The sequence below is a fragment of the Mustela lutreola genome, chromosome 17 (genome assembly GCF_030435805.1).
Source record: "Mustela lutreola isolate mMusLut2 chromosome 17, mMusLut2.pri, whole genome shotgun sequence".
In the NCBI taxonomy this organism is placed as follows: domain Eukaryota; kingdom Metazoa; phylum Chordata; class Mammalia; order Carnivora; family Mustelidae; genus Mustela; species Mustela lutreola.
Window position 1 is genome coordinate 14,612,929 of NC_081306.1, and position 18,662 is coordinate 14,631,590.

Sequence of the window (18,662 nt, forward strand, 5' to 3'; positions counted from 1 at the left end):
ATGGCTTCTGCCTTGTCCTGGTCTGTCTCCCACAGCTGGCCTCCAGGCTGCACGGCCCCAGCAATCCCGTGTGTGGTGCACGACGCGTCTCCAGGTGCAGGACAGGGCCCGGCACTTAGTAGGCGCTCAGCCAGCATCACCGAAGAGCAGGACGGCACTTCCTGCTTTGTAGAGCCGCTGACGCCACGCAGCGAGGGGCTTTATGCCCCTGCTGGTCGCTGCTGCTCCAATGGGGGGCAGAGGCCACAAACTCAAAGTCTTTGGGGGCCAGGTAGAGAGCTGAAAATGGGTCAGGGGGCTGCTTGGGGACATAGAGAGCTCGTGCCTGTTGAAAACCTTCCAAAGCTATGTTTTATTTTGCAGACATTTTTTATGATAGTATAATATATTAATGTGTTACATTTTAAGTCTTTTTAAAAAAATTTTATTTAATGGTGAGAGAGAGCACAAGCAGGAGGAGTCGCAGGCAGAGGGAGAAGCAGGCTCCCTGCCGAGCAAGGAGCCCAGCGTGGGACTCGATCCTAGGACCCTGGGATCATGACCTGAGCTGAAGGCAGACAGCTAACCCACTGAGCCACTCAGGCGTCCCCCATTTTAAGTATTTTCAAGGGCACCGGGTCTGTTCATAGTGGTGTGCCTTGGTTCTCTCATTCTAGAACTTTTTTTTTTTTTCCCCATTCATTCCAGAGCTTCTTAACTACCCCACACGGAAACCCTGTAGCTGCAAGCAGCCACTCCTGGGCCAGCACACCCCACCCAGCAACATAGCGCATGTCCCCTTGCTCTTTCCTAAACTGACTCCTGCAAGGCACGGGTCTCGGCTCCCCACCCCCCACCCCCACAGTGCTGTGGGTCTTTGGGAGCCGGAGTGAGCTGGGCCGGGCTGGCTGTCTCTGCTCCCCCGCGAGCCACCCTCTCCGGTGGGTCATTCCAGGCCTCTGTGGACATTCCCAGCAGCGGCTCCAGCTTCCAGCATTCCGGACGCCTCTCGGCAGGGCCCACGTCCGTGAACTACTCCGTGAGTGGCCGTCACTGTACGGGGCACCTGCAGCTCTCTGGCTGGAGCGAGCACAACAGCGTGACCCTGTTGCAGGCCGGGCTCCCGGGCCAGGCCCGCCTGAGCGCCAAGCTGCAGACACACGGTAAGGCACCCAGCGCCCCGCCCCAGGACCAGAGGGCCGGTTCCCCCCACCCCGGGGCCTGCTCGCCACTCTCAGAACCAAAGGACATCCTTACCCTTGAAGCCCTGGTTCCGGGGGGAGCCTGTATTCCTTTCCTAGGCTTGCAAAGATGTGTCCCCTCTACAGTCCTGGAGCCCAGGTGTCCGCAGGGCCGTGCTTCTGCCGAAGGCTCGGTGGGGGGATCCTTTCTGGCCTCTTCCAGCTCCAGGAGGCCCCAGCCGATCCTTGGCTCGTGGCTGCCTCTCTCTGATCTCTGCCTCTGTGTCCGGGCCTCTTCTCTTCTTTTAAGTGACCCCCGTCACTGGCCGAGGGCCCTCCCTACTTCCACAAGACTGTGTCTCGACCTGATCCGCTCTGCAGGGCCCCCATTTCCAGATAAGGCCACATTCCATTGGTACTGATGCTTACGGCTTCAACATGATTTTTAGGGATAAACAGTTTAACCTCTAATGGAGGGGGTAGGTAGTAAGAGCTCGTGTTGATGGGGTGCTTACCATATACCAGGCAAGCTCTCTGAACACAGAAGCTCAGTGAGCCTGCTCAGCCATCCACTCAGGCCAAGGGAAGCTCGAAGCCCGTAGTGGGGCCTCTGAGCCCTCAGGATCCACACCCTCTGTTCTCTCACCCCATCTTCTGGCCCCGGCTCATTTCACTCCTTGCTAGTCTTCAAACACATGGGGCTTGGCTCCTGCCTCAGGACCTTTGCACAGGCTGTTCCTCTGTCTGGGAGGCTCTTCCCCTGCACGTCTGCTGGTCTCGATCCCTCCCTGCCTTCAAATAGTTTTCAAGTGTCATCTCTTCAGTGAGGCTTTCCCCACCCAGCTTATTTACTGGCATCCCCGCCTCCCTCGAGCTCACCCCATCCCTGGTCCTGGCTTGGTCGCTCTAACATCCTGTGTGACTGACTGACTCAGGACCTTCATTTCTCATTGCCTGTGTTCTGCCCACCCCACCCTAGAATGCACTCTCCACAAGGACAGGGATGATTTTTGCCTGTTTTAGAGAGTGGAGCCTAGTAGTTATTCAGTTAATCTGTTGAGTGAATTCGTGAGTATATGAGGTAGGGGTTAGTCACTGTTCCCATTCTGCAGGGGAGGAAAGGAAGCTCGGAGTGGTGGAGTCACTTGCCCCAGGTCACACAGCCTCAGAACTACGAGATCAGGACCTGAATCCAGGCAGCGTGGCTCCAGGCCCCCCTCTGGCTATCCCCTGTGTAGAATGCAGAGATCAGGAGCCCTCGGGGGCTCCCCTGTCACTTGGGTCATCTTCTCCTGGCCTCAAGCTTTTCCACCCTTGGCTTTGAGCCCCCTGTGAGGTGACTGGGTACTTGGAGCAGACAGGGGGGCTGACCTCACAGACTGCTCCGAGGAAGGGCTTATTGGGGACATGGTGTGTCAATGAATGGGACGGTCATTCCAGGGTGACCCAGTTCCTGGCCCCTGAGAGGCCTGGCGTGGTCACCTGCGGCCAGGGAGGCATCTCCCCTCTGCACGGCTGCCCACGTTCGGCCGTCCCAGCCCCTCGGTGGGGGGCGTTCTCTGCTTGGCCTTAACATTCTCGCTGTGTCTGACCATCTGAAACTTCCCCGGGCTTGGGGACCGGGGCTCCTTCAGTGTGGGCCCCTTCCTCCTCGGGCCCCACACGTAGCAGGTGCTTGGAGTTGAACACCGCCTCGGAAGGAAGGAAGAGAGCCCTTCCTGGGACCTGTGTGTCCGACGGGCAGGTGTTCTCCGGGGGTGTTCTCTCTCTTCATCGTGGCGGGGTCACTCAGGGTGGGCTGGCTGGGCCCACTTTATTGATGAGGAAATCGAGGCTTAGAGCGCCACCTGCCCCGATGGGCCCAGATGGCAGGTGAAGCAGGTATCCCGGGCAGGAGCTGTGAGCTGCAACAAGCCCACCCCCGCCATCCCCGCTGACATAGGCTAGGGTTCGCCTCTGTACCCGGAGAGCCGCTTCCTACTGCAGCAGGGGGGATTTAAGTCCCAAAATAAGAAGCATGAAGCTCCTGGAATCGCCTTTCCCGGAGGGTCCCATGGAGGCCACATCATGGAGGTGTGGTCGGGCTGGGAGGCAGGATCCCGGAGGTTCCCCGGGTGCGTGGGATGGGCGGGGACCCTCCATCCTGGGCCGGGTGGGCTCCAGGTCAGTATCATTTGATATCCTCTGCATGTTTGATAAACCCGGAGAGACGTGTTTATTCGTCTGTTTCCCCACTGCCTGCGATGTGTCTGGAGCTGTGCCAAGTGCTGGGAACAGAGCAGGGAACAGACTGACGGTCCTGCCCTCACGGGGCTGACCGACCCCAGGGAGGGAGAAGGAAGGGTCGGGGGGTACTTCAGGTGGGCTCTCAGAGGTGTTATTTCAGCAGCAATCCTGGGGAGAGGAGCTGACCCGGCCGCGCTCATCGAGGGGACACCACCTGGCAGATGAAGTCCCAGAGGCTTTTGAGAAGCAAAAGCCTTGTCTGGCATCGGTCCCACACGCACAGGGAGGTGAACCAAGCCCCCAGCAGCCTGTGCCCTTCTCTGCCCCTAGAGACCCAGACCCGGGCCAGCGTGGCCCTCCACGGAGGGGATGGTGCTATCAGCGTGGACGCGGCAGCCCTGGTGTCCTGGCCGGCGAACGGCTCCCTGGAGCTGCTTGTGAACGCCAGCCACGTGGCTCCCGCTCTCCGGAGGCTGGGCCTGCCCTCGACCACCCAGGTGAGGAGTAGGTGCACCCCCAACCCCGCCAGGCTGGGCTCCCTGCTAATTCCATCCACTTCGTCCTGTTCCCCAGCACGCAGGGGACCAACCACGGGCTCGCCCAACAGATGTCCTGCGCTGTGTCTCTCCAGCACTCGACAATTTGTAGATGCTGGAAGCCCCCGTTCCAGGTGCCCGCCCTGTGTGCTTTCTGCCTTTCTGCTCTCGCCCTCGAGCCAAAGCCCAGCTTTTGCTGTTGGAGCCCCTGCTCCATGCTCAGTGCCGTCCAGGGGGTTTTCCATGGCCTGATTCCTTTCCTCCTCCTAATGCCCTGCGAGGGGCAGGCAGCATAGTTCTTAAGAACCCCAGCTCTGGACATCAGATCCCAGCTCTGACTCACACGGCGTGCTGTGTGACCTCAGGCAAATTCCTTAGCCTCTCTGTGCCCTCAGTCTGTTCCTGAAATGGGGATGATGGTGGTACCGACAACATGGGGTTTGGGAGGATGAAGACAGGGGTGGCGTCTGGTCAAACAGATGCTGTAGAAGCATTTGCTGCTGTGACGACAGTCCCCGTCGTCCCCATCTGTGGGATACACGTGTGTATGTCACCTACTCAAGGTCCCCTAGCAAGGAGGCAGCAAAAGGGACTCAGGCTGGCACCTGGGCCCTTTCCCACGATGCTCTCCCACCTCTGAGAAGGGGAATCTGCTGTGGTCTCCTGAATGGGGCCAGGCCCTGGTCACTGTCACTTGGCTGAAGGTCACCTGTCCGGGCTGGGCTCTCTGGCTGCCCATTCCGGAAGCTTCATTCGCAACCTCTTGTTTCCGGTGACCAGCGCTGCCCTGCCCCCACTGCCCTCTGCCGTGTGGAGAGCCCCGGGTAGCCCTCATGCAGTGGGTCTTTGTCCTTGGTCACTGTACCCCACAACAAAGCAGACCTGGTTTCGCTCTCCCTCACCTCCTCTAAACCACCTTTCCTTGGCTTCAGACCAGTGATGGGGAGATGTGGGGGGGGCCCATTCTTTGCCGATGTCTGGGGTGCGGGTCTGGTGGGGTGCAGCACCGGCTGCCGGGGGGGGAGCTGCAGAGTGGGGCCAAGGCGGGTCCTCGGGCCCGCTGCACTGCTCACACCTCACGCCTGCCCCTTCCACAGCTCGTGTTCCAGAAGCTCTGGGCAGAGGCACAGATGCTCTCTTCCCTACGGCTGACCTGCGATTCTCAAGCCAGCCTGGTCCTCGACGTGCGTGGCCAGAGCCAGGAGTTCCGGTGAGGGGTTCTCTGCAGCTCTGGGGGTCCCCTCTCCTCCCACCAGAAGAGGGGGTGCGGGGGAGACAATCAGTGGAGCCCTGCTGTGCGCTGACCTCCAACCCCCAGCACCTCCTTGACCCCTCCCCGCAGCCCCACTGCCCAGATGCGGAAAGGAAGGCACAGAGAAGCAAAGTAACTCACCCGAGGTCACACAGCTAGTAAAATAACCTTGACGTTCAGGGATACGACATGGACGAGGACTTGGTCTCACAAGTGAGATGCATGCTAGGCCTCAAATACAAATTAATAATTATTATAGCTCTTCAGCGTGAGGACCTACTGGCTGCCTGGCCCAGCGCTCAGCGGCCTCGCACGTGTATGCGTCCGGGGCGAGGGCTGCCTGGCTCCAGGAACCACACGGGGTCCCTGAGGGGCATGAGGAAGCCAGCTGGGAGCGGTCTAGACCAGTGGTTCTCACCTGGGGCAGGTTTGCCCACCCAGGGTCACTTGGCGACGTCTGGGGAAATTTCCGGTGGCTTCTGGTGGGCAGCGGCCAGAGACCGTGCTAACCCTCACCCAGGGCACAGGTCGGCCCGCGGCCATGGGCCTTCTGGCCCAAGATAGCAGCGCTGCTGTGGAAGAAGGACCAGAAGGGGGCAGCGCCCCACGGCAGCAGCAGTGGGGAGCCCCAAGCACCCCGGCCTGAAGGGCCACGGTGAGCACAGGGCTGCCAGGGGTGAGTGCAGTTAAAATCCTGCCGTCCAGACCCCACGGAGGCCTCCCCTGCCCAAACTTGAGCCGAGACACTCAGCCCAGTACCCCTGCAGCCCTTTTGCTGAAGGGGAAACTGAGGCCCAGAGGTGCTATATCCCGCATGCCAGAACCAGGCACGGGCCAGGTGGGGGTCGAAATGTGGATCATCTGACACCAGGCTGTGGCCCTAACCACAGCCCTGCTCGGCCCTCAGGCCCGGGGCGCGTGAACGGCCCTGCCTGGGTTCTGGGTGTGTCCGTGGATCTCCCGTCCTCTACGGGTGGGGGAGGCTGGTCTGAATCCTGACCCAGCCCTGGGCGCCCACAGGCTGGCCTCAGACACTCTCCTTGTCTCCTTCCAGGAAAGAGCTGCAGCTGTCCGGCCGGCACAGCCTCCCCGCCCTCCTGGGCCGCTGCCCCCGCAGAGCCTCAGTCTCGGCCAAGGTAACTGTGCCCAGCCGCCCCGAGCCCTAACTGGTTCCAGAGGCCCTGCCCGTGGTGGGCGGGGGCCGTGCCGCCCGGGCCCCCGGCGGCGAGGGCTTACGCATCCACATCTGCGTGCACAGGCCTGCTGCAGGCCCCAGGGGGCTGCCCCCTGAAACCCCTGGCTCCAGCTTTCTCAAACATCCCCAGGCTTACATTCCTGGGCCAGGCCCGGAGCCCCCAGCTGGGCCCACAAGACCCTGGGGAGTAGGGGAGGCCTGGCGCCGCCTCACCCGACCTGGCGTGCTGCCTTTGAGCCGAGCCCCACCGTCTCCCGGGTGCCCCAGCTTCTTCTGATGGCCCAGTCTTCCCGCGTATCTTCCTGCCCTTGTCCGCAAATCCTTTCCCCGCCTGGAACCCCCAGGACAGCCCGCGGCCATGCATCTGGCTTGCATGTAGCATTTGGGGGCCCTGGGGTGGAGGTAGGGGGGTTGACAACAGGCCCAGGCTGGCAGCCCCCCCCCCCTGCACTCTGTTGCCATGACCTGTTTGCCTGTCTGCCCCTCTTCCCCAAATCAGGAGTGCCCAGCATCCGGCCCAGGGCCCAGCACATAGTAGGTGCTCATGAAAGATGTTGGCTAACGAGTGAGTGACTGGTTGTTACATTCGCCCAGCTCCTTGCTTGGTTAGCCCCCCAGCCACCCAGTTTTGTTAACTGCCCACCCTGCGCAGGCCCGCGGCCTTTGATCCCAGAGCACCTACTGTATGCCTGGCACTGCCCTAGCACGTTCCCACATGGTTTTAGCATTTCCCAAGCATCCCTGCCACCTGCATGTTCCGGGGTCTCTTTGTTTCCCCCCCGGTCTTTATTTTGAAGAGTTTTCAACATATAGAAAAGTTATTTTAGGACCAAGAACATTCCCTACTTGTTAATAACCTGCCACAACTTTGTTTGTACTTATCTGTCACATATCTTCTTTCTCTAGTCCTACACATGCCCACGTACATTTTCCCATTAAGGGACGATATGGACATGTTTCTGGGCACATACCTCTTTACTCCTACATGCTTGGCTGAGTGGTTCCAATGACAAGGCAATTTTCTTACATAACACAGCATAATTAGAAAATTCAGGAAGTCGAACATGATGTAGTCATGCTGTTATTTAATGTACGGTCCCTAATCACCTTTCCCAGTTGCCCCAATAATGTTCTTTCATGCTGAATTTTTTATTTGTCTGTTTTCAGTTTGTTTTAAACCCAAGAGACACTTCAGGATCACCCAAAGAATTTAGTTGCCGTGTCTCTTGAGGGAGTTAATCTAGAACAGAGGTCTGCAAACTTGGACTATAAGTAAATGTCTTATCCTTTAAACCCAGTACGATCTCTGTTGTAACCGCTCAGTGCTGCCACCGTCACAGAAAAGCAGCCATAGACAGGATGTAACTAAACGGCCATGGATGTGTTACAATAAAACTTTATTTACAAAACCATGTGGTGGGCCGAATGTGGCCTAAAGCAGACCCCTGAACCAGAAATTCTTCTACCCCGTACCTAGTTTTCCCCCATTGTTCCATTATTAAATGTTTTAGACCCTGGAAAATTAAAGCAATTTTACAGTGAATGTCCACGTTCATTTACTCACCCCTGTTCCACTCCACTTGCTTTGTCAGCACTTTATCCTGAATTTTTGACACATTTCAAAGTAAATTGCGGGTTTCGATAGATTTTGCCCCTAAGAATTTCATTGTCTTTAACCACCTTTAAAAAAAAAAAAAGATTTTATTTATTTATTTGACAGTAGGCAGAGAGAGAGAAGGGAGGAAGCAGGCTCCCCACGGAGCAGAGAGCCCGATGCGGGGCTCGATCCCAGGACCCTGAGATCATGACCTAAGCTGAAGGCAGAGGCTTTAACCCACTAAGTCACTGAGGCGCCCCTTTAATGACCTTTAAAAAAAAGATTTGAGAGAGAGAGAGACTCTATGTATGTGCGTGTGTGCGCATGCCCACACAGGGAGGAGGGGCAGAGGGAGAGGGAGGATCTCAACCTGGGTTCACGCTGAGCACAGAGCCTGGTAAGGGTCTCAATCTTAGAACCCCGAGATCATGACCGGAGCCAAAATCAAGAGTGGGACACCTCACAGACGCCGCCACCCAGCGCCCCAGTCCTTAACCACCTATAAGAAGTCACACGTTGACAATTTTGAAATGTCCAGGCACTGGTTTTGCAGAAAATCCTCCATGTGGATTTGTCAGACTCTTTGTTCAAGATTCAGGGTGACCGAATTAGCCTTGACTGAGGTCAGACCTATCTGCGGAGCTGTTTAAGAATGCCTCCCCAGCCTGTTTGCGGAGGTTCTGTCTCTCCCAGCTGTCGGTAGGGGACAGAGTCTCTGTGTGTAGCTGGCGCCCTACCTGATTCTGTCACGTAGCCAGTCTGGAAGAGAGCACACTGTCTGGTACAATTTTCACATCGACACATTAAGGAAGTGTCATCATCCCAGTGTATCGGGTTAGAAAGCAGAGACTGCGGTGGTGAAGGACCTACCCGCTGTGACGGAGCGCCGGAGCCCACATCTGTTGGCTAGCCCAGCCCGTGCCTCGTTCCTTGCGCTAGACTGCCCCCTGCCGCCCACTGTGGTAGTGCAGCTGGAATTCTTGCCTGATGGCCCGTAGCTGTCTTCCAGCCGGTGGGACAGCAGCAGGAAGGAGGGGGAGGTGGCTGTCATTGGCCTACACCGAGGCTCAGGACCCTCCTTCCACCAGATTTCAAACAGTCCAGGAAGCCGCGGGTATCTGGGGCCACAGCCTCCAGCCTGGAGCCAGGATCTGCAGGAATATGCCATCAGAGACCAAGGAGAAAATATCTCACCTGCTTTTCTTCTGGCCCAGCTACAGTACTTGGAGCGTGAGGCCGAGAGCACGATTTTCTTCGAGGGGGAGGACCATCATTTCCATGTGGGCACCAGGCTGGTGACGACAAAGGCCAGTGTTACCAACATCATCGGGCTGGAGCAGACCTTCCCCCAGGTGCATGGAGGGTGGCCAGGGTGGGCTAGGGGAGGGCGCTCCGGGGGCAGCTCTGGGAGAAGAGAGGGGTTTTTGAGGGGCTCTGGAGTGGGGGAAACGTGCTGGAATGGCTTCTCAGCTGCTCTCATTGTGCATTCCTCCCTCCCTCCCATGTTACTTGTTGAACCCCTAGTAGGGCCCAGGGCAGGAACCACTCAAGAAGCTGAGAGTATTGCCAGGGACAGGACTGGTGGGTCCTTCCTCTCACCAACTGCACAGTCTGCTGGGGAGGAAATCACACAAATAAATAAGAAAACATTCCAGATGGAATGTATCCAGATGGATACATTCTAGAAAGAAAAGAAAATGGGATGATTAAGAGTGGGTGTGTGGCCAGGCAGCTCCTCAGGTGGCCAGGAAGGCCTCACAAGGAAGGTGACATCTGAGCTAGTCCCAGATGACAAGCAAGTGACAGCCATTTGAAGATCTGGTGGAAGGGCATTCCAGGCTGAGGGAACAACACATACAAAGGGCCTGAGGCAGGAACGAGTAGGCTTGTTTGAGGCATGGCCGCTGGCCTGGAGCAGGGTGGGGCAGTAGGAGATCGTGGGGTCCGATCGTAGGGCATGACAAGCCACAGGGAGGAGTTTGGATTTAGTTTTCTGAAATTGGAAGCTTTTGGGGGGGGCACAGTGCAAATGAAGATTTCAGCGGCTGTATGGGGAGAGACCTACAGGGGGCAGCAGAGATAGCAGTGAGGCAGCCACTGTGCTTAGTGGGGCAAGAAATAATGGTGTCTTGAGTCAAGGTAGGGCAGTAAGACCTTCAAGAGTAAACTCCCCCCCTCCTCCTGGCAAGTCTCCCTGCAGGGCTCCTGACCACCCCCTCAAAGGGGGCACCCACCTAACGGGGAGAGTCCCCTTCTCTGAGCTTTTGCACAGACCCACCTTCCTGCATAGAATGCCCTTCCTTGCATTGTCCTCCAACTCTTTCTCTGTGTTCCTTTGCCTGTTGAGTATCTTGCCATTCTTGTCACCTGGGCCCATCATTTTCTGTCTCTGCGATGTCTCCCCATCCATCAGGAGCCCGTGAAGGGCCAGGGCCCGTCTTGGTTATTTGTACCCCCATGCTCAGCCCTGGGTCCGGATCCTAATACATGCTCAGTACCTGTCTGAGAAACCCTAGTCCCAGCCACAGCAGCTCGCACGCGGCAGTGCCCACGGGTCGGCCCTGGGCGGACACACCCTCGCATCATCTCAGAGGTTAGCGCTGTCCGTCTCATCCGCTCTTACAGACGGGGAAACTGAGCTCAGAGAAGTTAGGAAACCGGCCCAAGGTCACACAGCTTGGAATGGAGCTGAGGTGATGTGTTCAGAGGGCGACACAGTCTCCCAGTGTCCCGCTCCCCGTGCCCCACACCCCTCCCTCCCATTGTCTGCCCATCCCTGGGGAGCCTTTGGCTTTATGACGTCCCAGTAAACCGTTCATGCCCCACAGACGTTCCCTGTCTTTCCTCCTCTGAAAGTAACTCTTCTTTCCTACCCGAAGCAGGAGCGTGGGCCGGGCTCCCCGGTGACCCAGAGCTGTCTTTCTCTTCTAGCTCAGAGCCCTTCCCAGGCAGCTGGTCCTGCAGACCTTGTACAAGACAGCCCGTGGGACCCACATCCTGCACCAGACAGTTCTGTGGGATGACCAGGAGGCGGAGCTCAATGGGAGCCTCTTGGGGCCCTTCCCCAGGCCCGCTGGGAACCTCAGCATCCAGGGTGAGTGTGTGAGAGGTCACCAGCAGGGGGCGCTGTTCGCTCAGCGAAGGATGTTTGAACAACTGTATCCCAGGTGCCGTCCCAGGCCCTGGGGATCCATCTGGAAGTAAGACGGCCCCAGGTTCCTGCGGTTCCTGCCGACAGGGGCAGAGGTGGTGAGCAGGGGTGTGAACATGAAGGAAATCGCATCAGAGTGTTTCTGAGAGTGAGAAGGGTTGAATTGAGGGGTGTAGGGCTCCTTTGGGTGGGGTAGGTGGGAAAGGCGTGTTTGAGGAGGTAACGTCCGTGCGGAGCCCTGAATGAGGAGGAAGAACTGGCCTTGGCAGGGATCTGAGGAGGGGTATCTCAGGCAAAAGGGAAAGTAGGTGCAAAGGCCCTGAGGTGGGAACAAAGTGGGTGCTGGAGCCACAGCAGCAAGGCCGGTGTGGCCGGAGTGCACTGAAGTCGGGGGGAGGAGAGGAGACCAGCGGGAGGGCTGAGGGACCCAGGTCACACAGGGTCCCGGCCCCCCAGCCCAGAGTTAGGGCTACCCTGAGTGTAAGACAGGAAGTGTGTTAGATGGGGCCCTGAGCAGCCCCAGGGGGTTTCAGAGCGGAGGCCAACGGTCAGCAGGGGAGGCGAGTGCTGTCCCCAAGGGCTTGGAAGGGGCCATGCTGTCACACGGACTGTCAGTTTCTGTGAGACGAGCCCCCACCACACAGAGCAAAGCCTGCCCTGCCGTCTACCAAGTGGGAAACACAGTGCAGACCCCACTCCCGAGGGCATGGCTTGCTGGGTGGCATCCCCAGATGCAGACGGCATCCCCCCAGGGTCACGGCTGCTGCCACCCGTGTACCCCACAAGGCAGGGGAAACGCGTAACTCCTCCACCCACCAGGACAGCATGTGTGTGTGCAGGTGTGCGTGCACGGGGTTTGTGGGGGTGCCGAGCAGCCTGAGGACCCTGCTCTCTGGTTACAGAGCATGGGAGCTGGGGGGGTCAGGGAGTGGAAGGACTGAGGGTTATGGTGCTAAGTGTGGGGCCCACAAATGTGGTCACTGTTCCCTGGACCAGTGATGGCTCCTCAAGACGCAGCTGTGTCGGCGTCTCTGGGCACACTTCCCAGGAGCCAGCGTGGGGACAGGTGGTACCCCTTCCAGAGAGTTGAGGTCCCCGAGGTGGCCTTTGTCTACTGCGGCATCTCTGCTTGCCTCCTGCCCACGGGTCTGGGAAGACAGGACCCACTGGTGGCCTCACAAGCTGCAGTCACCTGAGGCAGGAGGTCAGGGCAGCCGGGCTCTGCTGAGGGGACAAGGGAGAGAAACCTAGAGGCACGGCTACTGGCCGCTGTGAGGCCTCAGCTGTGGGGGCACCACCTGTGTCACACTCTGGGACAGAAGGAGAGCGGAGGACAGCTGAGTGTGGCCCCAGTGGGACACCGGGGACCCACAAGCGTGAGGGAGGTTCGATGGTGCAGGACATGGGCTGGGAGCTGGACCAGGTTTTGCTGGGGGTGACAAAGATTTGGAGCTCTCCTGGGGACAGCTCGGGGAGTGCATGGAGTGGTGTGGTGGCCGAGTGAGGGCTGACCCTCTGAATTTTGAGCAGATGATCTGAGCACAGGGGGGCACGGCTACCTGCCCTAGTTGGCGGCTATGCCCACTGAGATCCCCCTGAGCCCACGTGCTCCCCTCACGTGCCTGCCTCTCCCTGTGTCCCCCTCCCAGCAGAGCTCACCCACCCGCTGCCTCTGTCTCTGTCCCCACCACGGCGTGGCAGCCTCCGTCTGTCCTGCGAGCACTCACGACACAGACACCAGGACGACCTGCTCGTGGGCTGGGGTGGCAAGGACCAGGTAGGTGTCAGGGCCAGAAGGAGACCCCAGGAACTCCATGGAGCCTGGAACCTGAGCGGGACACTCGGGGCTTGGGCCTGCCTGGCGGGACCCAGTCCCCGGGAGACAGCAGGAAAGGCCCTGGGTAGGGGGTGGAATCGGGTTCCAGCAACGCGTGAACCACAATAAGAATGCCACTGGCTGACACCTGCTGGGGGCTGTTCAGTCCCCCTTTCACATGATGGAATCAGAGCCCAGAGAGGTATAGCCACTTGCCGGGAGTCACAGAGCTAGTGGAAAGCAGGGCTGGCATTCTTAGAAAGGCCTCCAGTCCGCTCATCATACACTGTCCCTGTCCGCTCTGCTCCAAGCCTTGACGTTCTCCTCTGCAGAACGGGCTGCCTCTCCCAAGGGCCCCCTCAGTGCTGGGCTGTGTGCTCGGAGCCCGCTGGCCCCACACCTGGCCCCGGGAGGCTGTCTGTGCAGGGCCAGGGGGTGGGGAGGGAGTGGCCCCTCTGGGCAAGGCCTCCAGCTCCGCCTGTCCCCCCACTGCAGGTGCTGGCTTCGTCCTCTCTGCAGCTGGGGAAGGGCAAGCTGGCCGGCCGCCTGGCCCTGGCTCACCCCTTCAGCCTCTCCTTGTGGCGCATCGAGGCCAGTGGCCTCGCTGAGGGCAGGGGTGGCCGGCGGAGCGCAGAGGTGAGTGGGGAGCATCCGATGGGCCCCTGATGGGGGACTCTGGGGCGGGGGGGTGGGCAGCTGTATGGCTGAGTACCCAGCCCACCCCCTGGGTACCGCGTGCAGGGGCAGAAGGTTGTGCTTGTCTCCTGTTGGGATGGACTCTTCCAGAGTCAGACTCCTGAAACATGCAGCCTGAAGCATCCTTCATTTGTTCATTCCGTCACCTACTATTAAGCACCTACTGCATGCCAGGCAGGGCTGGGAGCCCACACGTTAGCAGGGCAAGAGCTTACAGGCATGACCTCACTGGACACACATACGTACATACATAAAATGATTCATTTATATCCTTGTCACTTGAGTCGGGAGCCGCAGGGGATCCCCGCAGGGCGGCTGGGCTCCTTGACCAGCCGGTGGCCTCTGGCCGCTCATGGACTCTCTCTGAGCCACGGAGTTCTCAGCTGTGAAATGGAAGACAGTTGGCCAGGGTGGGTCAAAAGTAGATCCTTCGGGCCAGGCCAGAGACCCTGTCTAAAATTCAAGCCAGCGAATGAAGGAAAAATGAAGAGCTGTGATAAGCCCCGTGAAGAAAGTGGTGAGGAGGCAGAGACAGACGCTCATCAGAGGGGTGGTCAGGGAGGGCCTGGGAACTGGCATTGAGGCATCTAAGGTCTCCCAGGCTGGGCTGGGCTCTGACGCCTGCAGACAAGGAGGGATGCCAGTGTCTCTAGGTCCCCGCCTTTGTCTCCTACAGTGGCGGGCTCCACCCTCCCCACTGGCACCAGCCTTTCCCACGCCCCTTCTCCCTTCTCCTCCATCCCTAGCGCACACCCAGATGGAGAGCATCAGCCTCCCCTCCGCCCCTCTCCTCCACCACCCTCCGTCTCTGTGCAGGTCCAGCTGGCCTGGGACAGAGGGCAGCCCGTGACCTTGCACCTCGCTTGGACCAACAGGTCCTCAGCGTTCAGTACCATCTGGGATGGCTGCCTGGCCGCCTCCCCGGGGCAGGTATGCACTGGCTGGACTGCCAAGCCACGCACGGGGCTCTCCCTAACGCGGGGTCTCTGTGTGGACTCCCCCCAAGTCCCACACTCCATCCTCTTGTCAGCTCCAGGAAATTTGGGGTCTAAGTGCCCTCAGGGCCTGTGGGGCCTTAACACAGACCCCAGCCGTGTTCAGCGAGCAGCTCGATCTGGCCTGGGACCGACGCCTGGTGCAGCAGAACCTGACGTATGAGGTAAGGCCTAGAAAGCCGGGTCCCAGGCAGGTCACCCTTGGAGGTGGGCGGGCGGGGGGACCTGCTGTAGAAAGTGCCTGGCTCTGAGGCCATGGGGTCCTGTGCCAGTGCTAGCCGGGCTGCAGGATCGTGAGCATTTCATTTCTCCACTGTGAGCCCCGGTGCACGCATCTGTAAAATGGGTACAAAAATCCCTCCCTGACTGGCACATAGGGGCAGCTCTGGGAGATGAGGGAAGCGAGGCGTCCTGCCCAAGGTGAGCACTCCGAGCAGAAAAGGGAAGGGGCTGGTGACACCAGGGGGCTTTTGGGGGCATGAGTTCAGGTTCCTGGAGGTGTCAGGGTCGGGGTCTCCCCAGTATCACTGCCTACAGGGGACTGCTGCTGGGGCCGAGCACTGTTCTGTAGAGCCTGGGACAGGGACCGGGCCGAGGAGAAATGGGAGCAGCTGGCCCTGAAAGCCAGCCTGGCTCCTGCTGGCGTCTTGCACCGTGGGTTCTGGGACCCCTTAGGCTCAGGCCCCCGGTGCTCCCATCAAACACCTGCCCAGAGTACAAAGGCGTGTTGTGGCCTCACAGTGCCCTCGCATTGCAGAGGCACTGGCCGTCCCAGCCAGACCGGCTCCATGCACAGGCCGTGCTCGAGCAAGTCTTCACCTTCCCCGGCTCCTGCGCCACACACAGCCTCCAGGGACAGGTGGAGACCGACTACGCCCACTGGTTGCGCCACTCCCTGCACCTGGGGCTCTGCGACCTGCCCAGGGTGAGTCTGGTCTGGGGAAGCCGACTGGGGACCCCTGTGCGGGGAGGAGGAGGAGACAGGACAACATCTGGGGAGCGCAGGGGTGTGAGCGAGGGAGCTGCGTGCCCGCTCTGCCGTCTGCTGGTGGGGCGATCCCGGGCAGGGCAGGCCGGCCCTCCGTGTCCCATCTGAGCAGCAGAAGAGGCAGTGGGCTTCGGCAAGGAGCGGGGTGGTGATACCAGAGATGGGACAGGGGACGAGAGCTTTACACGTAGATGAAAGGTGCTCAGCTTCATCGTGGTTGGAGGGGAGGGGTTGGGACTCCTTCCCCAACAGTCTTCCTGGGTTCGTTAGCTGGGTCTTTGGCCCCTCCTCCTACCCACCCACCCTTCCATCTGTCCATCCATCTCTCCCCATCCCCCTGTCTGTCCGTCTATCCATCCACCTGTCTACTCACCCACCCTCTCATCCATCCGTCCATCCTTCTGTCCATCTACCCACCCATCCATCCATCCTTTGGAATATCAGCATCCTACTTTCCACTCCTGTGTCTGTCCTTCTGTCCATCCATCCACCCACCCACCCATCACCTACTCAGCCTCCTGCTCACTCCCCCAACCAACCAACCATCCGTCCATCCGTCCGTCCGTCCATCCATCTCCCCATCTCCCCATTCATCCCAGGGGCAGAGTTTTCCGTGTACAGGGTCAGATAGCAAATATTTTGTCTTCTCCAGCCATATGATCTCTGTTACACTCACTCCACCTCACTGTCGTGGGACTTAACGTAAATGAACGGGCGAGGCCATCTTCCGATGCATATTTATTTACAAGAACAAGCACTGAGCCAAACTTGGCTCTTGGGACAGTTTGCCAACTCCATCCATCCATCCGCTAAGGAAGCATTCGTGGGTTTTACTTAACGCGGGGCCCTATACTAGGCGCGGGGGCAAGGGTGGCGAAAGGGACAGACCCAGGGTCCCACCCCCTGGAGCTCACGTTCCAGCAGGTCGAAAAAGTTCAACAAGACGCCTGATACGTACTCAGGTGTAGGGAGTGCTGTGAAAGAATGACACAGGGAGAGGGGACAGGGGACTGTGGGGGCCTCGCTGACAAGTACAAGTTCTGCAGAGGCAACAGACAGTGCAAAGGCCCTGTGACAGGACATGCTTTGGGTAGTGAAGGAACATAGAGCAGCCTTTTAGAGAGCAAGGACGTGAGGTTAAGAAGGTAATGCTGACTCCTGGACCATATCAAGGCAACCCCCTTTTTTTCCTCGTACAGCGGGAAGACAGGATAATGTCTGATTTGCATTTTCAAGGTTAGTCTGGCTACAGTGTGGAGCAGGGACCATGGGCTGAACTGGAAGGGAGACCCAATAGGCTATTGTGACAGCCCTGGAGGTCTAGAAGAGGCCAGGGCATGGTGGGGAGAGGAAGCTGCTGCCCCATGCCTCCCTAACCGCTGACATTCCCCCCCCATCATTCCAGGCTCTCTTAGTTTCTGGGGAGCACACCCTGGGCCACAGTGGGCTCCTGCTGCATTCCCACTGCCAACTGGGCCTCGCCCCGGACCCAGACCATGGTCTGCGCCTCAACCTGACCATCCACGACCACAGCAAGCCTCGGGCACCAGACTTCTCCGGGGAGCTGCAGGTAAGTGGCCAGGTCAGGGCTGTCAGCCATCCCCCCACCCCCGCACCCAGGATGCCCTCCCCTGCAGAGCTGGCCTGCAAGGCCACCACTGCCTGGATGGTCCTGCCACCTAGTGGCCACTTTTAGAACTGCAGGCTGGCAACCTGGTGGGGACCCTCTGGCCTGGCCCAGCCCCAGCCCTGAGAGGAGGCAGCGGCGGGACTGTTTGGGTTGGAATATCAGCCTCGTCTTTGCACCTGCCCTCCCTCCCGGGGATACATGGCATGAGGATTACACATTACTGCGTTGGATCATTGGGAGCAGGGCCTGATAGGGAGTCCCTGGCCCCAGTAACACATATTCTATGGGTCTTCCTACCTCCTGGAAGGTCAGAGGGAACAGAGCCGAGCTCCAAGCTTGCTCTGTCCCCACTGGCCCAGTGATCTTGGGAAGGGTCCTCGCTGAGCCCTCCCGCCTCCTCTGTAAGTGGGGAGCGGGCTTCTCTCTCAGGGCAGCTGGAGGGTTCTGGGCACCCCCTTCCTCTGCCCCCTTTGGCGTAGGCACACAGTAGGAATCTCATCACTGTTCCCATCTGCCGACCTCTGTGTCTCCCTGGCCGAGTGCACCTGACTTTGGGGCTTTCCTTCTTCTGACCTCAGTTGTCTCCTCTGTCCAGTGGGCACAAATCCCACCTCCTCCGCAGAGCTGTCTGCACAGTGCCCGTGCCTAGTAGGTGCTCCTGGGGTGGGTGTTTCCTTCCGGCCTCCAGAGCTGGATGGGCACGGCTTTTCTGCCTCTGTTTCCCTGCACTGTAGCATGGTGATTTCAAAAGAGCGTGGCTTTCCAAGGTGGTCCGGGGCTGGCCGCTTCATTTCCCTGACGGCCAACCAGGCCCCTGGGCGCTCCAGCTTCTGGAATCGCAGTGCCCTAAGCCCCGCCAGCCTGGGAGTGAGCCCCTGCCCCAAGTGGGGGTCCATGCGGTGGAGAGAGGCCTTTCCCCTCCTTGTTTGGTCCTCACGACGCTATCAAATTTCATAAGGTTTTCTGGGCTGTACCCCGCCCACCTGGAAACCTTGCGGATGGATTTTCTGGAACATTGTAGGGAGCCCCCTGAATCAGGGGGCTGCTGAACGGAGGACTGCCTTCTGCAGTTGGCAGGGGTAGTGAACCTTATAGGGAAATACGTAGTTGTCCCCGTGCTGTGGGAGATGTGGGGCAGGGGGTGGGTGCTGCCTTTCCTCTCCCTGGACCTGGGGCCATCAAGAGCGGGGGGCCAGGCCTCACTTTGCCCTCTGTCCTCCTGCTCGCAGATCCTCAGCCCCAAGGCTCAGCAGCTCAGCCTGCGGGGCCGGCTGTCCACCTCGGCCTCTCAGGCCAGCGTCCGGCTGGAGGGAATCCTGGACCACGGGGACAACAAAGTGAGGCTGTCGGTGTCCCGGGCCCAGAGCTGCCTCCAGGCCACTGGGGCCCATGAGGAAGGTGAGTAGAGACAGTGGGGATC

The 18,662-nt window shown here is 59.2% G+C and overlaps 1 protein-coding gene across 1 annotated transcript in view; it reads left to right on the top strand.

Annotated features, from left to right (window-relative positions):
- LOC131820035 (uncharacterized) overlaps positions 1–18,662 on the top strand; it is a 121,536-nt gene that overhangs the window by 87,799 nt on the left and 15,075 nt on the right. Inside the window, exons 44-56 of the mRNA XM_059155518.1 lie at positions 935–1,142; positions 3,717–3,883; positions 5,020–5,132; positions 6,229–6,310; positions 9,181–9,318; positions 10,898–11,060; positions 12,767–12,894; positions 13,429–13,569; positions 14,446–14,559; positions 14,660–14,788; positions 15,382–15,549; positions 17,018–17,182; positions 18,472–18,640. Of these exons, the coding sequence (XP_059011501.1) occupies positions 935–1,142; positions 3,717–3,883; positions 5,020–5,132; positions 6,229–6,310; positions 9,181–9,318; positions 10,898–11,060; positions 12,767–12,894; positions 13,429–13,569; positions 14,446–14,559; positions 14,660–14,788; positions 15,382–15,549; positions 17,018–17,182; positions 18,472–18,640 (1,885 nt within the window). The remainder of the gene's footprint in view (positions 1–934; positions 1,143–3,716; positions 3,884–5,019; positions 5,133–6,228; positions 6,311–9,180; positions 9,319–10,897; positions 11,061–12,766; positions 12,895–13,428; positions 13,570–14,445; positions 14,560–14,659; positions 14,789–15,381; positions 15,550–17,017; positions 17,183–18,471; positions 18,641–18,662) is intronic.